This window comes from Saimiri boliviensis, chromosome 16 (assembly GCF_048565385.1).
Source record: "Saimiri boliviensis isolate mSaiBol1 chromosome 16, mSaiBol1.pri, whole genome shotgun sequence".
NCBI lineage: Eukaryota > Metazoa > Chordata > Mammalia > Primates > Cebidae > Saimiri > Saimiri boliviensis.
The window spans coordinates 44,994,157-45,020,721 of record NC_133464.1 but is presented as its reverse complement, the minus strand read 5'-3'; the positions used below and the strand labels follow the sequence as shown (position 1 = coordinate 45,020,721).

At 33.9% G+C, this 26,565-nt stretch overlaps 1 protein-coding gene across 6 annotated transcripts in view; it reads right to left on the bottom strand.

Annotated features, from left to right (window-relative positions):
• Positions 1–26,565, bottom strand: part of PCDH9 (protocadherin 9) — a 912,415-nt gene that overhangs the window by 330,811 nt on the left and 555,039 nt on the right. For 3 of the 6 annotated variants that reach the window (XM_003927200.4, XM_074387637.1, XM_003927201.4), the window contains one exon: positions 1,013–1,214. In XM_003927200.4, the coding sequence (XP_003927249.1) occupies positions 1,013–1,214 (202 nt within the window). The remainder of the gene's footprint in view (positions 1–1,012; positions 1,215–26,565) is intronic. The other 3 variants (XM_003927202.4, XM_074387638.1, XM_010337930.3) reach the window with 1 other exon arrangement.

The following is a 26,565-nucleotide window of genomic DNA, read 5'->3' as shown; positions in this document are numbered from 1 at the left end:
ATTCATTACTATAATTATTACTTGTATTATTTACTTTTTAGAGGAGTTTTAGGATCATAGCAAAATTAAGGGAAATGTATAGAAATGTCTTATATATCTCCAGCTCCCACACGTGCATAGCTTTCCTCACCATGAACATACTCCACCCAAAAATAATATTAAGCTAAGTAAAATAGAAATTATGGTTATTAGACTGGAAATAACAGTTGATGAAATGATCTTTTATGTATTTAGTAAAAGTAAAATAGTCAGTGTTTTTTTATTAGCAAAAGCTTTAGCACTTGATCAAGATTTCCTCCAAAGGCCAAGGAAGACATCCCCCAACAATGCTTATTTGGAGTAGGCAATGATTTCTGGAGTGGGGTACGGGTATGTGGAGAATAAAGATTTTGGCCAAATATATCTCACTCAACATATTAGTAAAAAGCAAATTATCCAAGAATTCAAATAGATGATAAAGGAAATACAACCCCCAAATTGTCATCTCCTTTTATACTTATTTTAATCATGATGTAATCCTTTTTCAAAAATTTTCTGGTAAAAATCAGAAAACCTACTAGACAAATTCTAAACCTAATATTCTTCTTTGTTTTTGTAAACGTTCACTGAAAATCAAATTTCATAGGACATTTATATATGCAAATAGGTAATTCTTTTTTTCATTTACTATATTCTACTTAACTGTATTTTAGCAGTTCTAAAATGTGTGCAAATATTGTAACATCTTTGACATCAGAATATCTTGCAACAAATGGCTTCTTTCAGTTATATTTGTAGCACTTTTTTTCTTTTTTAATGGTTCGTAAAATGAAGACACATCCAATTTAACAACCAAAAACATATCAAGCATATTAAATGTATATTTCAAAAAAAAATATAACAACAACAATAAAGCCAGCAAAAAAACAACCAAATGTTCATCCTTGTACCCTTCAACAATTACTGTCGAAAGCTCAAGTGTACAACAAAACCAGAACAACTCCAAGCAATTAATATTTTGAAGGGGACTCACCAGAGTTGGGGTCAGAGTTGCCATCTGCTTCAGTCCTCTTGTCTGGAGAGGCCTGGTCGTAGAATTCGTCCTGTGGCTGAACCAGAGGAAGAGGGTGTGAGATCAGGGTTCCACTACCCACCGGCTCGTGGTCTCCTAGACCACTGTCACTGCAGCTTTCCTGGGAGCCATCAGGGAGGTGAAACGTAACACGGCGCTGCGACTACAAAGAAGACCACAGGACATGCTGATTAACACTCCTCCCAAATAAAACATGCCTAGCGGAACACAAAATCAAAAAACTTTCAACAAGTGACACAATGTAAAAGCAAAATAAACAAAACTAGGAACAAAGCTAAGAACAAGTATTCATTATTTGCCATTTACTACGTAATGCCCAATCAGCAAAATACCAAAAGGAATTTCAATCTTGTATAATTCAAGACCTTAAAACTAACATTAGGACTTTGAAAAGTGTAACAAGAAAGGCAAAACAAAACTAAACAAAACTTACACTAGTTGACAAAGTTACAGAGAAAAATTTAAATAAGATGAAATATGCAAATATGCTTTTGATAAATAAAAATAAATACTTAGAAAATGCAACATTTCATTTATTTTGAATGACCAGACACTGTGCTTACTTGATGCTTTTAGGGTCATTTTTGTAATCAATATATCTCCTGCACTACTGCCTGCTATTTTTTGTGGTTTTTTTTTTGAAACACTAATTCACTTCTGTTGCCCAGGTTGGAGTACAACGGTGTGATCTCGGCTCACTGCAACCTCCACTTCCCAGGTTTAAGTGATTCTCCTGCCTCAGCCTCCTGAGCAGGTGGGATTCAAGTAACCCACCACCATGCCTAGCTAAGTTTTTCTATTTTTAGTAAAGACGAGGTTTCACCATGTTGGCCAGGCTGGTCTTGAGCTCCTGATGCCAGGTGATCCACCCACCTCAGCCTCCCATAGTGCTGGGATTACAGGCATGAGCCACTACACTTGGCCAGCCTGCTATTTTTAAAGGACACCATGCCCATGTGAATGTCCTAAAACAATATTGGAATAATTAATTAAAATTATTATTTGAAGAGTCTCAGGGTCTATTGACCGAGCTAGCTGTGCTAAAATTATTATTTTAAATAACCAAGTTATATGCAATTGCTATTGGCATACATAAAAAGAAAACTTTATTTTGAAAGAGATTAAATTAGAAATTATTCTTTCCCATTGGCCTAGATATCTTACTAGTCTTTGGCTAGGCTGGTAGTAGAATAGAATATCCTAGTTGAAAGGTATTTGGAATATCCCTTTGGCAGCTATTTGCCCAATGTCACTCTCTGATGTGACCTAAAGTATATACATGGTTGCTGCAATAAATTGTAATGTTTACCAAAAAAATGTTATTTTATAAAAAATAAAAAATAAATTTTAATGTTTCTCTCAGCACAGATTGGTTTATTTCTTTTGGAAAAAGCACTTGTAGCTGCTGTGATCTCTGAGAATATTTATAATTATGTGGGGTGGAGATTTAGTCCTGAGGAAATTATATGAGAGTAGTACATTTGCACTATTTGAATAAACCAAATTTTCATTCTGCTTAGCAGCCAAAAGACCTTTAAATATCATGCCACATGTGACTACTTTAATTAGGAATTAATAAAATGATGAATGTATATCTTAAAATACATATAATATACAATTATATAATGTATAATATAATCATTTTCTAGTACCTAAAATTTTCAAGAGACAATTTATAGATTGTATCCATTTCAAAGAAAAATGATTGCAGTTAGAAACAAAATGGTATAGTGAAACTCTCTAAATGTGTACTGATAGACTGATAACAGAATGGAGCCTATTTCCTGTGAGTCACTGGTTCAAATCCAGCTCAGAGTCATAATGGAGTAAGATGATATCACTTTACTGCTGTTCAATGATCTGTGTGAGATGAGTTGATAGTTCAGTACATTTTCAATGAACTGATGCCAGCATCACATAAACTATAATTATAAATGGTACTAATTGCCACTGTAGCACATTTCACCTTCATGCACATGTATCTCAAGAACATCATTCCCTTCTCAAAAGTTTTGAAATGTGCCAAGGTGAGTGCTACAGAAAAGGCAAGCTAAGCTTGTATATTAATATCTGAAATGTATTTCTTCCTGGATAAGAAAGATCATGCTACCATGCTTATTGATTGGTGTTACTCTCTTATATATGTATTAACTCTTCAGGGAATGCCAATAACACAAATATTTGCCATTTATGTTTCAATATGCCCTCAACCTATCAATATCCTTTTGTGATAAAGACAGTACTAGGAACCACACTGTTTATTATGGACAACTATCAAACATAGCTTTTACAGTAATTGATCTACTAAAAAGTTCATAGATTTTAATGTATCTTTGGTATTATCTCTCGAAGAATCCCTTTTAACTCTGGTGAGTAAAAAGAAGTCAAGACATAAGAGAAAAGCAATGAAACAGATGGTTCTTGAACCTTTATAAAGCATTTCTGGATGTCTTTTAAACCATTAAGAAGCATATGTTTCATAGAAGTAAAAAAGAAAAAATACATCTGTAATATTTTTAAACATAATTAACACTGTTTTAAGGAGAATTATTTCTTTCTCATAATAAATGTTCAAACATGCACCACCAGTTACACCTTAATCCTGCAGTTCTTGCAGGTGGTCCTTGAAACAATTTTTTATTGAGCATCTACTATATACCTAGTACAATTGTTACACTGAAAAGAAAAAGAAAAACCTTGTTTTCCAAAACTATTTCAAATTAGCTTATTAGAGTCTGTCTCACATACACTATACTATTTCTTTAACACTTCATAAGTGAGAATAAGAAAAATGTAAATTTAGTATAAATGATTCACAATGAGACACTAAATTGGAGTGATATGTTTAACTATGGATACTTATGAAAATCTTTCTGAATTACTTTGACTCAAAGACATTTAAGTCTTGATTGGCAGAATTGTATATAATTTATCAGTCTGATGGGAGGGAGAGTGGTGATGTATATGAATTAAGAATCTGTACATGGCTATTATAGTATGAAGCAAATTGATGAAACAATCCATCTTTAATTTATTGTAAAAATGGTTGATGCATGCAAACAAGGAATTTTGGTGTGTTTAAGGGCTCAGTAGTACTTGTTCAGGTTAAACTGCAGAGCACCAATTTAAAAAGAAGCCAGAACCAGACCTCACAGCTGTTGAATGAGTTCCTGGCTTTGAGAAATGAAAAATAATACCTGCTGGTAGAATTATTGTATTGCTAAAAATAGTGGTCCTGGTATGTAATACATGGCAGATAATAGATAGTGTTCCTGGTATGCAATACTTGACACATAGGAGACAGTCAATAAAAAGTAGTTATAATTATTAAATTTAAAACTACATTTTTTAACCTTATGGCCTGCCAACGTTTGGCTGGTTTTAAAGATGTGATTTCCTCAACCCAGAAAAAAAATGTATTGTTCTTTCACAAGAGAAATATGTGATTCAAAGAATTTGGCATGCCTCACAATGCACCCTATTGATCTTGTCAACTCAGGGCCTTCTCTGAGGTGAAGCAGCTCTTAGTTTGGGGTGGGAAAGAGTAAAAACCAGGAATGTACATTTTCTCCTTGGAGGAAGTGAAGACTTGCCCATTAGGCTTCCAAGAAATCCATAATGTTATATTCAGAGGAAAAAGAGTTTACTTACTGCCTAGGAAAATTTTGCATCTTGATTCATCTTTATGGAAATAAGCTCAGTCTGAGTTATAAATGTAGTCAAATCTTGACTGGCTGAAGTGGGACAAAATATATTACAAAGAGACATCTTTAGCCTCTCCAGAGCTGGGCACTTACATTTTGTTTTCCTAAATCTATTTCTTACCCATTCAATTTTCTCCCATGGGAAACATTTTTTTAATTATTGCCTGTGTCTGGTTAAAGGTATGCATGTCATATTTGTTTACCTGATATATCATTCACAGGTTAGACCCAGATGCCTAGCTGTCTTGAGAAAGAATGAGATGAGTCTCTTAAGGAGTCTACACTTTATTTTCTTTCAAGACTGCCGCTATGAATTCTGATTAGGCAAAGTTTATATCAGAGGTTCTTTACACAATTAATAATGCCATGTGTTCATACATGGGTGTGTACAGGATCCTGCAAGTCAGAAGGTAACATACTGGTTGTATTTGAGAAACACCACCAAGAACCTCTGCAATATTCTTTTTCTTGCAGCTTACAAGAAAAGCAAAAGAAGAAACATTCAAGATGCCTAAAGAAGATGTATGTGTCCTGCACTGAGCATTGTTCTTCAAGAATCACTGAAAGAATGAGTCACCTAAGAAATCCCAATCATTGCTTGAATGTTTCTCTTATGTGCTTTTTAGTGGCATAGAATAACATTCACCAGTGAATGACTCACATTCAAGCCTATACTATTTCAGTCTTACAAGTCTAGAGGAATTCCTATGCTTAAGGATTTGGTGGCAAATCTCATTGTTTCTTTGCATAAAATAGTCTAAAGTTAAGAAAAACATAAAATGTCTAATAAATGACTAATAAATTATGTGATATCCTATAATTAAAGATTATACAATACTTATAGTTACGTCAATTAATATATATTGGCATAGAAAATATTTATAATCCATTGTTAAAGATAAAAATCAGGTTAGTAAATATTTTGCTAAATTGAATTGTGTTTTTGTTAATGTGTATTTATGTGTGAATCTGCATAAGCTAATTTCTAACCATGCATATACCAAGTGTTTAAAGTAGTATTGTCTGATCATGTGATTATGATATTCAAAAATGTTATTATAGTGACCACACTGAAATGTCCACACATATCCCAATTTTTACTTGTTTATCTTGATCACTTATAGAAAATTAGAACTTAATCCAAAAGAACAGAAACATTTGATATATGGTATATGGGTTTTCCCTTGAGCTAAGGAATATCAAACAATTTTCTGATCCTTTCTCTGTTACTCTAACTTCTATTCTTTACTTTCTTTACCTCGTTTTTAATTATTGCAATTAAAGATCCCAAGATCCTTGCCTTCTGAAGTAACACAATAACAACATGAATTGAGCACTAAGCCAGTTATTACCAACTAAACCAATTATCTAATTAATGACTGGCATTTAAAATAATAATTGTCCAATGTAACATTATACATTGATATTATGAAAATAGAAAAAAAGTTATTTGTAATTGTTTAAATATGATTTTATCTTTAGAGAATTGTTTAAATATCTTCTCATGGAAGTATTATAACTAATTTTGATTTAGTTCCCTTGCCAACCTTAAGAAATAATAGGTCATTTATTTATCTATCATTCTAACTATGTATCTACATATCTGTCTATACACACAGACACACCCCAGCCAGAAAATACTTATGATGAAGTAAAATACAAACGCATGGGAAAGTTTTATAGTCAAACATGTTTTTGCTTTATCTCTGTATAAATGCAATAAATATTTCACTTTCCCTTATTTGAAATATTTTGATATATATATATATATATATATATACATATATATATTCAAAGTAGTAAAGGAAATCATTCTAAAGAGGGTTTAAAAATACAGAGATTGGAAACTTCATTTTAATACCACTATTTCTTATAATTAGTCACTAGAAATATTTTGAACTTTCTTATTTTTATAAGAACACATTTTAATTGTGATTTATAAATAACTGTTGTAAAGATAGTCTATGGTAAGTTCCTTAATAGCTTCTTTCCATCTAAAATCAATGCAGACACACATTTCCTCTTAATGAAATCCAAAACTCATTGTGGTTTAGAAAGTAAATGGGACCCAAAAAGCAATCTATGATTACGGCCTAATTTGCTATTACTCTGTTTGTAGACTCAACTTAAGGTTAGCAAATATTAAAAACACATGTACTTCATTCATGTTTGAAAAATGAGAATCAAATGTTAAGAAAAAGTTTCTGAATTTCTGATTTATGTAAATTACTAGTACCTATGTATGCTTATTGTCAAGAATAATAAACGGTTTTGAAGGATAAATTTATAAAGCACTTTTCTAGTGTTGATAAAGAAAATATTTGTGACCTCAGAATTTTTTTATGAGTCATTTTATCATTTGTAACTCCTAAATTGAGTTTATTTTCTATGCTGTTTATTGTTAAGTACTTACGTTAAAATGGCTCTGCTAATGTAGAAATCACATCCTTTTTTGAATGGGAAGTTGTTTAGAAATTTAATTTTCTATTTTAGTCTGTTACACTTTTTTAGACAAAGAAATAAGGTAAAATGACTTGTCTATACAGGTTGCACTGTGAGAACCAAATGAAAAACTACAATTTCTGATTTCCAATATAAAAATATTAGCATTGCTCATTCATCACTTCACTTAACAAATAATTACTGAGTACCAACTATAAACTAGACATTATTCTAGCTGCTATTACTACAATGGTGAACAAGACAAATACTATATTTCACAAGTTTTTAAATAAGATCATATTCTAAAAAGCAGAATTTCAGTAAGTTCTTCGCCATCAGTTCTGAGAATTGTTTTGATCAGCAGCTGTGTCACCTTTTCAATACTGTCATTCTCTTCTAATTCTTGCAAGCTATGCAGACTTAAGCAAGGTCAGTGCGTGAATGAGAGACTTTCACTGTATTAATCAGCAAAAACCTAGGTAGGAAAACAAGGCGAGGGGAGTGTATTCTGAGTTTATGCCAAAACAATCTGCAGATCTGTTGCCAGCCATAAATTAAAATTTACTGCCAATTTGTGAAAATAAAAAAATAAAAGGGATAGAAAAGTATCAAAGCCTGCTAGAGTAATTCGGGACTCAGATACAGAATAACTGTTAATTTTGCATGTTTTAATGGACAATTTTTTTTTTCATCTAGGTAGTTAGGAAATATTAACAACCTCAAATAAGGATTGATGAAATCAAAACTAGCAAGTCTTTATGAGGAACATATACACATGACATGTTATGAGCTTACAATAAATATGTGTTTACTGAATGAAGATGAGTTCACTGGAATTGATGTAGGAAATTTAAAGGGGACAGAGTAGAAACCCAATATTATTATCCAACCTTCAATGTGATTTCTCACGGGAAAAGTCTCCTGTCTCCTCTGCAAGAAGTTTTAAGAGTCCTGCCCTGTTTTAGAAGTAGCAAAATGAAATATGGTAACATTCCACTTCAGCCTTTCCTTCTTTCCTCTTTCCATTTTCACATTTTGGAATATTCAGAAACAAATGGGAAGGTTGAGTTTGTATTTGAGAAAAATATGCAACAACTTCACTGATACTATTTGATAAATGTGAAGGTGTCAGCAATTTTAAAATGAATTTTTTGATTCCTAGTCTTATGCATGTTATATAAAGAAGAAATTGGGCGCAGATGATAACTGGCCATTTCAAGTCAAGCAGTATTTTCAGAGGAAATGGGGAGTCTGTCTGCACTATACTTACTGCTCTTTTAACCAGTTTGCTGTCTGCTGCTAAGCAACTGCTTCATTTGAGGATAGAGCTGTCTGCTTTCGTTCTAACTTACTACTCAGCTGCATGCTTAGTTTTGGAGATTGTTTTAATGTGTGTGGAAAACTCACATGGACTTAAACTTGGCCTGTTGGATTTGTAAATATCTTATTGTGAAATGCGTTCTTCAGACCAAGGATCTGTATTTTTTTCTGGGATTTGTAAGTGCATCAACTATCTCTTAGGACTCCCTGTGGTAACAGGACTTACAGTAATGTCATGTGGTAATATACAGTATACTGTAATTTGACTTTTATTTCTTGTGATTTCAGTATTATCCGAGATAAAGTTAAATGGCATTTATCATGTGAAAAAACAATTGGTACCTTTAAGAAACTTGAGAGAAATGTATACGCTGTACTCCTTTTGGGTGTAGTCTTGGTGCTTGAATTTAAACATTAGAAACAAGCATAAAACAAGAAACTCTCCTCTACATCTTTTTCCCCTGTGGGACATTAGAGAAAAAAAAAGGTTCTGAATCTACTTTCCTTTATGGTTTGGGGACATCACCCCACCCTTATAAGCCTCCTCAGGGGTTCAAAGCAAGCAGAGAGGATTAAAAATTGTCGGCATTGTTGGTGATTTTCTTCTCATATTCTTATTTAGTTCCTGATATCAGAAACATCCTCAACCTATTTCTCATTGCCCAGTAGGAATTCAGTACTTTATCTGAGCATATGAAATATCAAATGACTACATTAAACAGGAGCAGCTGTTCCTGAATCTGCAAGCGGAATTTTGCATCTATAAATGATATGTACAGAAATATGGAAGAAAAATACCAACAAGAGTCCTTTCCAATTTAGTTTCTCAGACAAATATATCCAAGTGGCAAAGTAAGTTACCCCCCGGTACATTTACAAAATCAACATACATGAAGGTTGTAGCAATTTAATTAGAAATTACATTAAATTATCACTATTAGTAGGTAAATATATAGACGTCAAAGATATAACATATAGTCTTAGAAAAAGGAGGCTTTACTTTGCATAACAATGTGTCACTACAAAATGTATGATAAATCTCCTTTCAGTAGTGATAGCAAAAATGAAATCTGATTCAATGTCTACTGTTTAAGAATTTGTCTCAGCTCCCTGTAGCAGAATTTACAAAAGAAGTAATGGGAGTCACCCTAGCATTCCCCTTGTTAATAATTCTCCATACAAAAAAGACTTGTAAAACCAAAGAAGACCATATTTTTAAGGTAAGTTGCAGCTTTTAGGACATAGCCACAATTTTATACTGTAATTAACCTCAGACCATGGCCACTTTGACTGGAAAAAGCTTAAACAGGTGCACGCGCACACGCACGCATGCACGCACACAAACATGCTTTAAACTTTCCTCACATATTAGTGAAAAGGCAAAAGATTGTAATCAACTAGTAAGAATGAAAACTAGTAATTCAAGCCTGTATAGGACAGAAAACGTTATTCCAAGTTAGAGAATGAAGCACAAATAGAGGGGTTGAAGAAGTGATCTCTGTAGAAAGTCTCTGAGAAGTACTATTACTGTACAATAAGGTTGTTTAAAAAATGCTCATGAAGGATTGCTAATTTGCACCTAAAATGTAGTACAATCTGTTTCAACTGATCTTGTGTCACACACTAGTTTGAGTTCATGTATTTAACTTTGGATCTTATTTTTGTTGCATAGAAAAGAACATTAAAACTCTTTTTAAAAGTAGTGAAGGATTAAGAAATTCTTTGCAGTAGTCCTAGATCATGTAATGGATATCTAGCACTGACAGATCATAGATTATGATTAATTCTGAGCCATCAGTCACATCTTTTTCAGCAAGAAAAAGAAAAAAATGACAATGGGAATGATGTCCCTGTAGCATAGCATTCTAGTCTATGATTCAAAGAGACAGCCACATAAGTATTAATTAGCATAGGATCCACAAAAGCAAGAGTCATGTTAAAGAACTTAATCCTCTTCAGTGGGTTAATGGGAGGATTAATTTGTATGGAGAAAGTGCAAGGTTGTGCATGGTCTAAAAAATGTAGGTAAAGATCTTAATTAAACTTGCAAGGTATGGAAATATGTGCATATAAGAACAGAACATAACAATGACAGTATTGACAAATTACTGCATTCTCTCCTCCAGGCTCTACTAAAAGCAAGACATGTATTTGAGAAAAGTTTTCCAGAATTGAGGAGAGAGGGGAAACAATAGATATGTCAGGGACTGTCTCTAGCCATACAGAACACACAAAAAAGCATCCTTTGTATTTCATCTTAAATCTTAGACTCATTAATAAATGATATGAAGGGAAAGATAGATGATGGATGGAGAGATAGATATAGTTAGTTAAATAGAGAGAAATATTGATATGGATTGACTATCCAATGCATGTCTGTATTACTACCAAAAAAGAAAAGTTACAAAAATTCATTTATTTCTTCTTAGTAATGGTATTGTGAAAAATATTTGATTGTGAAGGGCAAGCATTGTCTAACTGGCCTTCTTTTAGTTCTCTCAAAGGGTGTCAATAAAAATGTTGTATGCAGTTGAAATATTTTTATTAGAAATGTATAATATTCAAGCCCTATTTCTTTACTTCCACTTATGTGAGGAACAAAATAAAGATACTTTAAGATATAGATAAAATGTATATATACATGTGTGAGCATATGTATATGCATCTATATATGTGTGTATGTGTGTGTGTGTGTGTGTGTAACGAAACTGATGCACAAATACCAATACAAACATGCTATATGTATCTTAAAATGTGGAATTCTATTTTTAGACAGTAAAATTGTTAAACACATTGGATATCCTTACTTACCAATGTTGAAAATAAAATGCAAACTTTATTAATTGAATCTGGGATAGCCAAAATTAATGAAAATAAATTCTGATATATGCCGTAGTCCCAAAAAAGCCTTTTTGGCTATGTTCAGTGCTGTGTAACATATAGCCTGACAAGGTACCAAAAAATTACTCCTTTAGAAATATTTCACTGAGTGTGGAATTCATCATATGCAATTGTGGTTATAAGATGAGAAAAATACATTCTGAATTAACAGAAATCTTATAAAGTATCTATTCTCATCTTCCTTAGGTTCTTAATGATCCATATGTTATAGCAGTAACACCACTCAATTTTTAGTTTTCAAACGTTGTAGTTTTGAATTGTTTTGAGACCTTGTATATTATATTACACAGTCTAAAGGTGTCAACACTTTGCCTTTCATGACCTGATTTTATTTTTTTGAAACAGCTAAAACACATTAGTAGTAGTGAATGGTATTTTTAAAAGAAGAAATTATAAAATAAAAATAGCACATTTTCTCCGGTAGCTTAGAAATTATATTTGAGGACCATTACAAAAGTGGAATTGCAAAATATTTCGAAAAATCACTATATTAAATGTAGCCATGAATGAGGGCAAATTTGAAGGACAGCACTCATTTGAATGCATAATTTATGTTATTTAAATAAAGATCAGTCTCTATTCTCAACTTACATGCAGAAGTGTTCTGTGTGGATCATCAATTTAGTAATAATAGTAAAGGCAATAATGGTAAAAGAGAATGAGATGAATAGTGATGGACTTCATACGGGGTTTTGAATCAGAAATCTGAGAAAAAGCTTATGAAACAAGTTTCCAACACACATATTGAAAAGTGACATTTAGCTATGGAAATAATATCAAGATATTTTAGAAGTTTTAATAAGCATTAATCAGTAGATTGAGAAATGCTGATGTCCTGATAAGCTGGAGGAAAATATGTTTCAAGCCTCTCCTGCTTTGAAAAATGTAATATGTAACTGCCTACTCTACTCTGCTAGAATCAGAGCTTTATAATGATCTTAAGAAAACAGAGAAACTAACCCAGTTGGAATAAACATGAATAAGATTTTATATCTCTTTTCTTCTGGGTAGAAAAGGCTTTGTTCTGAACAGTTGAAGTAGCTGGACTTCATTTCTTTTTTAATCCACCTATTATTTCAGACAGTCACTGTGACTTTGAGCCTGATATTTGAAACAAAAATCACTCCTACATTTCAGCGATAACCGCTACTTGCCCTATGCCTTTTTAGTCTGTCCTTTAAAGTATTACCGAGTCACCTATCCCAGTTATTTGTGCACTAGGGATAATTTGCTTCCTCTGAATACCAGTATAAAATTCAAACATATGTTAAGAACTTCTATATGTCAAAAGCTTCTGTAAGTTTAGGTAGCTTCCGTAAAATACTGAATTGTACTAAAAAATGTAGTTACTTTCAAGCATTATATCCTAAATGTGGAAATAGCAATCTAGAAGGTAAAGGTCCCAAAATATTAGCAATATGTTTTATGAAGATAAAAATATAAACACTAGTAAGTTCACTTGACTTGAAGATCTAAACAATGTACATAGAAATGCCTTCTTATTTTTGTCTGTGGTAGAAAGGAAAAGACAGTTTCAAAATAAAACGTACAAAATTTCCCATACCAGAGGGGAGCTTGCTGTCTAATATAATTTGGCCTATGTATTAAAATTTAAGAGCAATAAGACAGCCTGCAATTTGAAAAAAAATACATTAAATTTTTCTAAAGTTTATACATAGGCTCATAAAAATCAGAAATAAATTATTCTATGTATATTATGTTAAAAATGATGAACAAATTGTTAGTCTGAAGTAACTTTTTCAGTGAAATAATTGTACCCAACAACTACTTAAACATGTGTATTTAAATAAAATGGAGGAGAAATACAATGAAATATTTAAAATAAACATTTCATTATCTAGGGTATGAAAAAACATTAAACTAACATAAACTATGGATTTTATTAATACTAACATAATACTAACTTTTATTTTATCAATACTAATACTATTTTATTAATACTAACATAACATTAACATAACTAACATAAATACTAACATAACACTAACATAAACTATGGATTTTATTAATAAAAAAATGCATCAAGACTGGTTCATCATATGTAATAGATGCCATACTAATGCAAAATGTTAATCTTAGGGAAAACTGTGTTCAAGAAGACAGTATATTTAAGAATTCTTTGTACTTTGAGCACATTTTTTTCTGTAAAGCTGAAACTGCCCTCAAAATAGTCTTTAAAAAAAGACTAGACAAAAAGAGGAAGGTAGACAAATTTTGCAGTGAAAATCAGAGACTTTAGGCAATTCCCAAAGAATTTAAATGATAGCATTGTTCTATGTTATGTTAAATCTTATTTCTATTGAGCCTGTGTGTGTGCGTGGATGTGTGTGTGTTAGTGATATACATAAGTATGTATCATCATTCTTATAGTTAGCCCTGAATGGGCCATTTTACATCTGTCATGAAGGCTCTATATTTATATAATTACATGCATTTTTTAAAAAAGTACTTCTGCTTCCACAGATTTGTAATTGTAGTCCTCAATTGTCTTGGCTTCTATTTTTTAATTTTTTAAAAACTGTACAAACTTTAAAGTTTCTACATAAAATGGCCATTGAAAATATTTTATAATGATTTACACAAATACTTATACTTCTAGAGACATATTTCACAGAGTAAACTTCATGAAGATGAAATGAAATGCTCCTCATATAAGAAAATAATTCTGATCTAGTTCATGTCCTGGTCTGACAGATGGAAGAAGATAGATGCCAGCACTTTGGGAATTAAGAAATCACCTTTCCTGGAATAGATCATAGAGTTTACTGTCTGTAGGTTTCACCAGCTGATAAAGTACACAGAGAATGCAGTTCAGACATCTTGTTTTATCACCGACTTTTGATAGATATGAAAATCTAGAAGAGTTTCATCAGAGTTGCAGTTTGGGTGATAACGAATCAAACACAGCAGCTAAGCAATATTAGTTACTAAGATACTCTGATAGACAAAAAAGTTATTTTAGTTCAAGAGTATGACTTTATGACCCCTCTCGTCTCCCCATCACCCCATACATATAATCTCCCCTAATGTTTATAGGCCAAAACTGGTAGAAGAAAAAGTACAATTATAGTGTTTCTGGTAAAAGCAGGAGTTGATCAATGATTTGAAATACAAATCTATTTTAACAAAATTGTTTTAAAACTTCCAATCTATTCTCCTTACTAACTTCATTACTAGTTTCCAAACCACATGTAAGAGACATTCATATTAACAAAATAGAGTAAAAGGGAAAATGTATATAAGTCCTTTCAAAACTGATAAATTTCTGAAACTAAGGTCTCCAAAGAATTTGTAAAAGTGGAAAATGCCTGCTAAAATAGAAGGATACAAGATATATTTGTAGATGTGGAGAAGATATTCTAGGATAGAAGAGCTTAGGAAAAGTTGAGTCTCCCTAGAGCTCTTTAGTCAGCTGTTCAACAAAAATTTTTATCACCTACTTTCTATCAGAGAACCTGTTAGAAAGGAGATTTCTGTCAATAAAGAATGGTACAGTCTCTCCATTCATAAGTTTATAAAACAGTAAATGAAATAGACTAGAACAAGTAGTTACAAAGGAAGTAGGTATTATGAAGAAGAAATTCAAGGTACACTAGAAATAAGTAATAGAAAGACCCAACCTATACAGGGAAGTCTTCCAATAAGGAATATAGCAGGATATGAAGGGCCACTTGGCTTACACTGGGAGGCTACAATTCATAGTCCCACTAGCTTATAATTCTATGTAAGACAATGAAACAATAACTCTACAAAAGCAGTCTCTTGTCAGCTTTGTTTGCATTCCTGTATAGAACACAAACTCTGTATCGCCCAAATAAAACTAACATGAAAGATTCTGGATGTTACTGAACCATGTTTCCCAAAGCTCCTGAAGTTCTCTTGATTTTTCCTCTGTCGATCTAAATACATTAACATGAACATGAATGAAGCGATGTTCACCTTTTCAGGATTGAATTATTAAGTTGCAATAGTGCTGGGTGCTTAATAATGGTACATGATACATTCTCCATTGTTTCTTTTAGGATTTCTTAGGATAGCTGGGATTTTCACTGTATTTTCTGAAATTATTATCAAAATCATAAATTAAGAAAATTATGACCAACCCTAGTTAGAAACAGGTATTTCTCAAAGGCAGGGAGCATGTCTTACTTGAATTGATATATCTAGGACCTCACATCATGCTTAGCACATGACAGGCACTCAAAATATGTGTGGAATGAAAATACACAAACTTTTTATGTACATAATCACAAAACTATCTTTTCCTTAATGTCAGTAAAATGATGTTTTTTTAATGTCAGTAAAAGAACTGACTTGACTTCATTTTCTTTTAACATGAAAAACATGTTACTTATCTGCTCAGAAAAAAATACTGAAAAGAGAGATGCACCAAGATGACTGAATAGAAGCCTCCAGTAATAATCTACACAGAACAACACATTGAACAACTATCCACAGAAAAAAGCACCTTTATAATAACCAAAAGTCAGGTGAATGATCACAGTAGCTGGTTTTAACTTTATATCATCGAAAGAGGCATTGAAGAGGGTAGAAAGAAAGTCTTAACTTGCCAATAACACCCATCTTCCAGGCCCTGGCAATGGCTTTGTGTGTGGAGACAGACTGTGTACACTTGGGGGAGGGAGAGCACAGTGATTGGGAGACTTTGCATTGGAACTCCATGCTGCCCTGTCACAGTGGAAAGCAACACTGGCAGAACTCAGCCAGTGCCCATGGCAAGAACATTTAGACCAGCTCTAGCCAGAGGGGAATCAGCCATCCCAGCAGTCAGGTGTGAGTTTCAGCAAGCCTTGCCAGCAAGACCTAAAGTGCTCTAGAGTACTGAATAAACTGGAAATGCAGCTTAGGCCCCAAGGACTGCAATTCCTAACCAAAGTTGGATATTATTCTGGGCTTGAAGCCAGTGGACAGAAGAAGCATGTGACTTATTGAGACACCAGCCAGGACTGCCAAGGGAGTGCTTGCCCTATCCTCCCCACCCCCAGGCTGTGTGGCTTGTGGCTCCAGGAGAGAGCCCTTCCTTCCCCTTGAGGTGAGGAGAGGGAAGAGTAAAGAGGACTTTGTCTTGCAACTTGCTTACAAGCTCAACCATAGTTGGATAGAGCACCAGGCAGAGTCTTGAGGCCCCAAATCCACGCCCTAGCTAGCAGATGACATTTCTAGATACTTCCTGGTCCAAAAGGAAAACTGCTACCTTGAAGGGAAGGACCCAATCCTAGCAAGATGAATCACCTGCTGACTAAAGAGCCCTTGGGTCCTAAATAATCATCAGTGGTAATACTCACCATGGACCTTGGGTGAAACTCAAAGATGTGTTGGCTTCAGGTGTGACCCTGCACATTCCCAGCTGTGGTGGCTATGGGTGAGAACTCTTTCTGCTTGAGAAGGTGGGAGAGAAGAGTAAAAGGGGCTTTGTCTGGCAGCTTAGGTAGCGCCTCAACCACAGTAGGAGAAAACATCAAGTGGGTTCTTGGGGTCTCAGATTTTAGGCATTGGCTCTTAGGCAGCATTTCTCTACCTGTCCTGGGCTAGAGGGGAGCCCACCGCCTTGAAGGGAGTATCCCATACCAACGAGCATTCACCAGATGCTGATTGAAGAGCCGTTGGGCCTTGAGTGGACATCAGTGGTAGGCAGGCAGTATTTGCTGTGGGCCTGGGTAAGTGATGGCCATGGGGAGAAACTCTACTGCTTGTGGAAAGGAGAAGGAAGAGTGGGAAAAACTAGTCTTTCAGCTTGGAAGCCAGCTCACCCACAGTAAAATAGTGCACCAGATAGATTCCTAAGGTTTTCAGTTCCAGGCCCTGGCTCCCAGACAGCATCTCTGAGTCTTCCTGGAGCCCAGAGAAACTCACTGCTCTGAAGGGAAGGACACAACCTAGCTGGCTTTGTCACCTGCTGACTGTACAGTGCTAGGGCCTTGGGCAAATATAGGTGGTATCCAGGCAGTGGTTACCACAGGCTGGAGGGCGGGGTAGTGAGACCCAGTGCTATGCTGGCTTCAGGTCTGAACCAGTATATTCACAGTGGTGAGGTGGCCACAGGGTAGCTTGAGTCACCCCTCCTCCAGCTCCAAGCAGCTCAGCACAGAGAGAGAGAGAGAGACTCCATCTGTTCAGGAGAAAGTAAGGCAAGAGAACAAGATTTTCTGCCTGGTGATCCAGAGAATTCTTCTGGATCTTATCCAAGACCACCAAGATGGTACCTTCAAAAGTCAGCAAGAGCCACAGTGTTACTGACCTTGGGTGTCCCCTAATGCAGATGCAGCTGCAATGATCAAAAACTTAAATCACAACACCCAAGTCCCTTTGAATACCTGGAAAGCCTTTCAAAAAAGGATGGGTACAAAAAAACCCAGGCTGTGAAGAGTAAAATAAATACCTAACTTTTCAATGCCCAGACATCAACAAACATTCACAAGTATCAAGATTATCCGAGAAAATATGACCTCCCTGAAAAAACAAAAGAAGTCACCAGGGATCAATCCTAGAGAGACAGAGATACTTGACCTTCCAGACAGAGAATTCAAAATAGCTGTTTTAGGAAAGTCAATGAAATTCAAAAGGACACAGAGAAGAAATTCAGAATCCTACCAGATATATTTAACAAGAAGTCTTAAACAATTTTTAAAAACCAGGCAGAATGCAATTAACCTACTAAAGAATGTGTCAGAGTCACTTAACAGTAGAATTGATCAAGCAGAATAGTGAGCTTGAAGACAGGCTACTTAAAAATACACTGTCAGAAGAGACAAAACAAGAAGGAATATAAAAGATTGAAGCCTTCCTACAAGATCTAAAAAGTGGGCTACAAAGGGTACATCTAAGAGTTATTGGTCTTAAAGAGGAAGTAGGAGTGGGTGGAGAAGGTTATTCAAAGGGATAATAACTGTAAAATTCCCTAACCATAGAGAAACATATTAATATTCAACTAAAATAAGGTACATCACAGCACCAAGCAGATTTAACTCAAAGAAGACTACTTCAAGACATTTAATAATCAAATTATCAAAGGCCAAGGATAAAAAAAAGGATCTAAAAGCAGCAAGAGAAAAGAAATAAATGATAAAGTGGAGCTCCATTGGCAGTCTACATCTTGCAGCAGACTTTTCAGTGGGAACCTTATAGGCCAGGGGAGAGTGCCATGGCATATTTGAAGTGTGGAAGACAAAGAAACAACTCCTATCTTAAAATAGTATGTCAAACAAAAATATTCTTCAAACATGAAGGACAAATAAAGAGTTTCCCAGAAAAACAAAAGCTAAGGGATTTCATTAACACCAGACCTGTCCTAAAAGAAATGCTGAAAAAAATTCTTCAATCAGAGAGAAAAGGCTGTTAATGAGCCATAAAAAATCATCTGAAGACATAAAATTCACTGTTAATAGTGAGTAAACAAAAAACACAGAATTTTATGACACTGTTTTTGTGGTGTTTAACCTACTCATTTCTTGAGTAGAAAGACTAGAAGATGAATTGTTCAAAAATAATAACTACAGTCACATTTCAAGCCATAAATGGAAAAAAAAAAGATATAAATAGAAACAACGAAAAGGTAAAAAGCAGGGGTCAAAGTTAAAGTGCAGAGTTTTTTTCGTTTCCTCTTCACTTGCTTGTTTGCTTAGGCAATCAGTGTTATCATTAGTTTAAAATAATGCACTATAAGATATTATTTACAAGATTCATAGTAACCTCCAATAAAAAATAGCCTCCAACAGATACAGAAAAATTAAAAGCAAACCACTATAAAAAATCACCTTTAGTAAAAGGAATACAGGAAGAAAGAAAAGAAAGACAATAAAACAAACAGCATACAACAACAAATGGCAGGAGTAAATCTTTACTTATCAAAAATAACATTTACTATAAATCAACTGAACTGTCCATTCAAAAGACATAGAGGAGCTGAATGAAAAAATAAGACCCTATGATCTTTGCCTGCAATAAACGCACTTCACCTATAAAGACATACCTAGACTAAAAATAACAGGATAGGAAAAGACATTCTATGCAAATGGAAACCAAAAAAGAAAAGAGTAGGAATAGTTACATCAGATAAAATAAATTTAAAGACAAAAACTGTAAAAAGAGATATAGAAGGTCATTAAATAGTGATAAAGCGGTAAATTCAGCAAGAGGATATAACAATTGTGCATATATATACTCAGCAGTAAAGCACCCAGGTTTATAAAACAAATATTATTATAGCTAAAGAAAGAGACTGGCCTCAATACAATGATTTATATTAATAAATATCAATTTATACCTGGGATGTAAGGATGGTTCAATATGCAAATTGCTCAATGTGAAGCTAGAGACTTCAACACCCCACTTTCAACACTGAAAAGATCCTCCAGACAGATAATCAACAAAGAGTACAGGCCATGTACTTAATATAGCCTATAGACCAAATTGGACTTAATGTACACTATAGACAATTGGACTTAATGTACACTATACACCAAATGGGCCTAATAGATATTATATGGTATTTCATCCAACAGCTACAGAATACACATAATTCTCCTCTGCACATGCATCATTATGCACAAGGATAGGACATATGTCAGGCTACAAGACAAGTCTTGAAAATTAAAAAAAAAATTAATTATATCAAGTATCGTTTCTGGCCACAATAGAATTAAACTAGAAATCAATAACAAGAGGAATTTTGGAAACTATACAAATACATGAAAGTTAAATAATATATTCCTGAATGACCGAGGGAGAGTAAAGAAATTAAGAAGGAAATTTTTTATGTTCTTGAAACAAATAATTATGGAAACACAATATACCAAAACCTGTGGAATACAGACAAAAAATGCTTAAAGTAAAAAAAATATATACTAAAAGTAAAGTTTGTAGGTTAAGTGCCTGCAACAAAAAAGTAGAAAAACTTCAAGTAAAGAACCTAACCATGTATCTCAGAGAACTAGAAAAGAAAGGACAAACTGAACCCAAGTTAGTAGAAGAAAAAAAAGAATAAATATCATAGGGAAATAAATGAAAAAATACAGTAGATAAATGAAACAAAGCAAATTTTTTTGAAAAAATAAAATCCACAAACCTTTAGCCAGACCAAAAAGAAAAGAGAGACAACCTACATAAATAAATTAGAGATGAAAAGGGAGAGATTACCACTGATATGACAGAATCAAAGGATCATTAAAGGCTAATATGAGCAACTATGTGCAATAAATTGGAAAACCTAGAGGAAATGGATAACTTTCCAGACACATGCAACCTACTGAGATTGAACCATGAAGAAATCCAAAATCTGAACATACCAATAACAAGTAATGAGAACAAAACTGTAATAAAGTAATAAAAAGTCTTGCAGCAAAGACAAGCCTAAGATCCAATGACTTAACCATTGGATTTTACCAAACATTTATTTAAAGAATTAATACCAATCCTACTGAAATTATTCCAAAAAATAGATGAGAAAGGAATGCTTCCAAACTCGTTCTATGAGGCCAGTTTTACATTGATACCAAAACCTGACAAAAACACATCAAAGAAAAGAAAACTATAGCCAATATCCCTGATGAGCATTGACGCAAATATCCTTAACAAAATGCTAGCAAATCAAATTCAGCAACACATTAAACGTGACTCATTATGACCAAGTGAGATTTATCCCAGTGATGTAAGGATGGTTCAATATATTCGAGTTGCTCAATGTGATACATCATCTCAAGAGAATGAAGAGCAAAAACCATATGATCATTTCAATTGGTGCTGAAAAAGCTTTTGATAAAGTTCAATACCCTTTATGAGAAAAACACTCAAAAAAACTGGGTAGAGAAATAACATATCTCAATACAATAAAACTGTATATGACAGACCCAGAGTGAGGATCATACTGAATGGGGAAAAATGAAAACTCTTCCTCTAAGATTTGAAAGAAGGATGTCCACCTTCATCACTGTTATTCAACATAGTACTAGAAATCCTAGCTAGAACAATTACACAAGTTAAAGAAATAAAGGGCATCCACACTGGAAAGAAAGAAGCTGATTATCCTTGTTTGCAGATGATATAATCTTATAGCTACAAAGAACCTGAAGATTCATTCAAAAAATAACTAGAACTGATAAACAAACTCAGTAAAATTAAAGGATACAAAAGTAACATATAGAAATCAGTATCATTTATTTATGCCAAGAGCAAACAATCTGAAAAATAAATCAAGAAAATAATCCCATTTACAATAGCCACAAATAAAATAAAATACCTAGGATTTAACTTAACCAAAGAATTGAAAGACCTCTTCAATGAAAACTTTAAAACACTGATAAAAGAAATTGAAGATGACATATAAAGAGGAAAGATATTCTATGTTCCTGAATTGGAAAAATCAATATTGTTAAAATGTACATACTACCTACTACCTAGAGTAATCTCCAGAGTCAGTGCAATCTCTAAAAAAAAAGAAAAAAAATCCAGTGATATTCTTCACACACACACAAAAAAAGATTCTAAAACGTCCTAAAATTTAGACGGAAACACAAACAACCCAAACCAATCCTGAGCAAAAACAACAAAACCCGAGGAATCACATTATCTAACGTCACATTATACTAGAAAGCTATAGTAACCAAAATAGCACAGTACTGGCAGGAAAACAGACACATATACCAATGGAACAGAACAGAGAACAAAGGGAGAAACAAAATAGAGACACAAATCCATATATCCACAATGAATTCATTTTTGACAAAGGTATCAATAATATACCTTGAGGTAAAGGATAGTCTTTTCATTAAAAGTTGCCGTGAAAACTGGATATCTACATGCAGAAGAATGAAACTAGATTTCTATCTCTTGCCATATAAAAACATTAAATAAAAATACATTAAAGACTTAAATCTACGACCCCAAACCATGAAACTATTAAATAAAACACTGAGGAAATTCTCCTGGACAGAGATATGGGCAAAGATTTCTTAATAATACCCTAGAGAACAGACAATCAAAGCAAAAATAAACAAATGAGATCACATCAAGTTAAAAACCTTCTTCACAGAAAAGGAAATAGACGACAAAGTGAAGACACAGTCCACTGAAGGAGAGAAAATATTGGCAAACTATCCATCTGACAAGGGATTAATAACCAGAATATATAAGGAGCTCAAACAAGTCAATAGGGGGAAAAAACCTTATTAATCTAATTGTAAAATGGTCAAAAGATCTGAATAGACATTTCTCAAAAGAAGACATACATGTGGCATAGAGGTAAAGGAAAAGGTGCTCAGTATCACTGATCATCAGAGAAATGCACATCAAAACTACAATGAGACATCAACTCACCACAGTTAAAATGGCAATTTTCTAAAAGGCCATAGCAAATGTTGGCGAGGTTGTGAAGAATAGGGAACACTTGTATGCTGTTGGTGGGAATGTAAATTAGTACAATCACTATGGAGAACAATTTGGAGGTCCCTCAAAAAAGTAAAAATAGAGCTACCATAGGATTCAGCAATCCCTCTCCTAGGTATATACCCAAAAGAAAGATAATCAATATATCAGAGAGATATCTACATTCCCACGTTTATTGAAGCACTATTCACAATAGCCAGGATATGGAATCAACCTTAATGTCCATCAGCACACAAACGGATAAAGAAAATCTGGTACATATACATAATGGAATATTATTCAGATAAAAAAGAATGAGATCCCGTCACTTGTAACAATATGGATGGAACTGGAGGTTGTTGTGTTAAGTGAAATAAGCCAGGCACAGAAATACAAACTTCAAATGTTCTCATTTGTCTGTGGGAGCTAAAAATCAAAACATTAGAACTCATGGAGATAGAGAGTAGAAGAGTGGTTACCAGAAGCTGGGAAAGGTAGTGGTCGAGGAAGAGACATGGGGATAGTTTATGGGTAGAAAAATATAGTTAGAAAAAATAAATATAATCTAGTATTTCATAACACAACAGGGCTACTACAGTCAACAATAATTTATCGTATATTTTAGAATTACTGTAAGAGTATATTTGGATCATTTGTAACACAAATAAAGGATAAATATTTAAGGTGAGGGAGTCCCATTTACTCTGATGTGATTATTACACATTGTATGCCTGTATCAAAATCCCATGTACCCTATATATTCTTATTATGAACCCATAAAAATTAAAAATTAAAAAATAAAATACTGAAAATTCATTTGAGTTGACATATAGAAAAAAGACAAACAGATATCCTTTTTTGTTGTTTTTGTTTTTTGATTTTTTTGAGACAGACTCTCTCACTGTAACCCAAACTGGAGTGCAGTGGCACAATCTCAGCTCACTGCAGCCTGGAACTCCTGAGCTCAAGCAATCCTCCCACTTTAGCCTCCCAAGTAGCTGGGACTAAGGCACAAGTCACCATACCCAGGTAATTTTGGGGCTTTTTTTTTGGTAGAGACAGGGTTTTGCTGTGTTGCCCAGTCTGGTCTCTTAACTCCTGAGCTCAAGCAATCCAACCACCTTGGCCTCCCAAAATGCTAGGATTACAGGGGTGAGCCACCACATCCTGTGGTATTTTTCTAATAATTAAAACACTTTGATTCTGTAGAAGTGTTGATTGTCTCAAAGAATTTTCCCACCAGTTTAATCCTGAAGGCTTTTCAACAATTGCATTCCTGCTCAGAATGTCTTCTTTTCCGGGAATTACAGAACAACAACAACAAAAAAAATTGTAAAAGAAAATAAAGAATCACAGCCTGAATTTCAACCATGAAAACCAGTAGTTAAGAGTGAGTACTGTCTGACAAATGGTAAAACTCTGTTTCTGATCATGAGTAAAATAAAATGAGGCCCCAAAGAGCTGTACGGAATAAGGACTAGAAAGGAGGAAAGTGCTTTCCAGCATTTCTTTATTCTCACACGAGGAAAATATTTAAATATTAAGAATTTTATTATTTGAAATTCTTACCATTAAGGATTATTCAGTGCAATGAAATGCTGAAATAAGGCAATTTTGGCTAGACTATTTTTCCATGTAATCTTTTTAATGTGCTTTTTCTTCATATAAAGTCAATCCTTTAAAATATTTAGTTTAAATATATTTTAAAAACTATAACGTATGAATTTAATGTACTCTGTAAAATGATTTATTAAGGGAATATATATTTATAAAAAGTGTTAAGACACATAAGGCTCAGATAATATTAAAATCCTAAAAATTATCATTGTACAAGTTATTTCTTAAGCTTTTTGTCGATGAATAATTTGTTGCTATGGTAATTTGTAGGTACATTTTGACATAGCAAGAATGATGTCTTTAGCTGGAATTAAAAAACATCCCAAAATGTATTTACTCCTGTGTTTAATGTCATATTACAATGATTAATCAGACTAAATGTCTTCACTTTCTGCTGCTTTAACTACAAGAAATGATCTCTTCTGTTTTTATCCTATTATAAGGATCGTTACAAAAATGGAAAACAATTAACACAGGGTTTAATGCCTGAGTGCCATAGAGCCGAAGTAATTGCACTCAAGGTCTGCTAACTTTTTAATCAGGCATTTGGTTGCAAGCTGCTCGCAATTGATTCTGAGAGAACTAACACTATCTGAAGAAGAAAGCAGGTGTGCCAGAAAAGCAGGCATGTTGGCAAAACAAATGAAATATTTTAAAAGCAAAGCCAAAAAAAAAGCAAAACCAAAGCAAAATGCTTGTCAGCAGGCCACTTTCTTGGCTGAGCCTGTTTCTAACAAAGCCAGTGTGTGTACAAGCACCATGGTGGAGGCCCCACTGACCTACTACTGCTTTCAAAGTGTAGCACTAAAGCTTAGCATTGAGGAGGCTTGTCCATCCCAATCTTTGTGAATTGAGTTAATTAACAGAGAAGGCTTGCAATTTCCAAATTCAGTAGAGTTAAGACACCATCAGAGGTTTCTGGAATTGCATTCTAATTAGAAAAGTTACATTTTCTTCTCATTCAGGTTACTCTTTGAAAACAAATTTGTTCTCTCATAAAGGAGAAAAAAATCCCCAGTTTTCCTCTGAAAGCTAATTATTTCTTTTCTATTCTTTCTTTAATAAGCGTCATTCTCCAGCTGTGAAAGTGATGCCTTCTAGGCATGTTGCACACATTTAAAGGTACACATGTTGCTTAAGAGCATTGGGCGCCGTGAGGGTGGGGAGGGTGGTTAAGAGGCCCTCTTCTGTAGTCTCTTGAAAAAGGAACTGCTAAGAGTTAATACTCCTGGGAAAGTGCTTTATATTCACTAGAGAATATTCTGACAAGTAGAGGGATATTTATAAAATTCCAAGTTTGAAATTTTTTTATGATGAGTTAGGTACACTGTTGATCTCTCTTTATACAGAAAGAGGAAACCAAATGAAAGATTTGGGTATTTACATGGTGAATTCCAAGATGCTTGCTATTTCTTTCTTAAATCCCCAGAAGGAAATGAGAGCATTTGAACTTTTGAAAACGAGTATAAAGCAAAAATAGCTCTCGAAGCAGAAGAGCAAGTCTCAGAGCAAAAGGAACAAGGAAAAGAAAACAACAGAAATGAGCTTCCTCAGACAAAAGCCTATGTACATTTTAATTACACCTATTTGCCTACGCCACCAGGCAATCTGTATTAGAATTCGTTAGCATGGCTCAGGGTCCAAAATGAGGTATATAGAGATCAGTGGATATAAAATATTACAGCCAATTACATGAGTTTCTACTCCAGTTCCAGACAAGTTATGGAAGTCTCAGCTCCTGTGTGTGGCATCACTTTAGCTCCCAGGAAGCTCTTTCTTAGTCTCTCCTGCTGTAAACATTTCTCCCTGAGTCACCACAGCATCTGTTGTTTCTAGGTGAAGGCTAATACAATAAAAGGGAGGTACCTGGCATCTGGCCACCTGAACACAAAGTCGCTTAATCATATGGGAGTCTCTTCATTGCTATGATCTCAAGTATTTCAGGAAGAATGCCAAATGGAGAACAAAGAGACTGGCAGGCAAGGAACTCCTTGGTGGCCTAGATTATGTCACAAACATAGTTTTTGCCATATTAACATCAATGCTATTTCTGACTCCAAATGTGACTTAAGCAAAATTCTCATTCTCTGTGCAGTAACTTACAAAAAT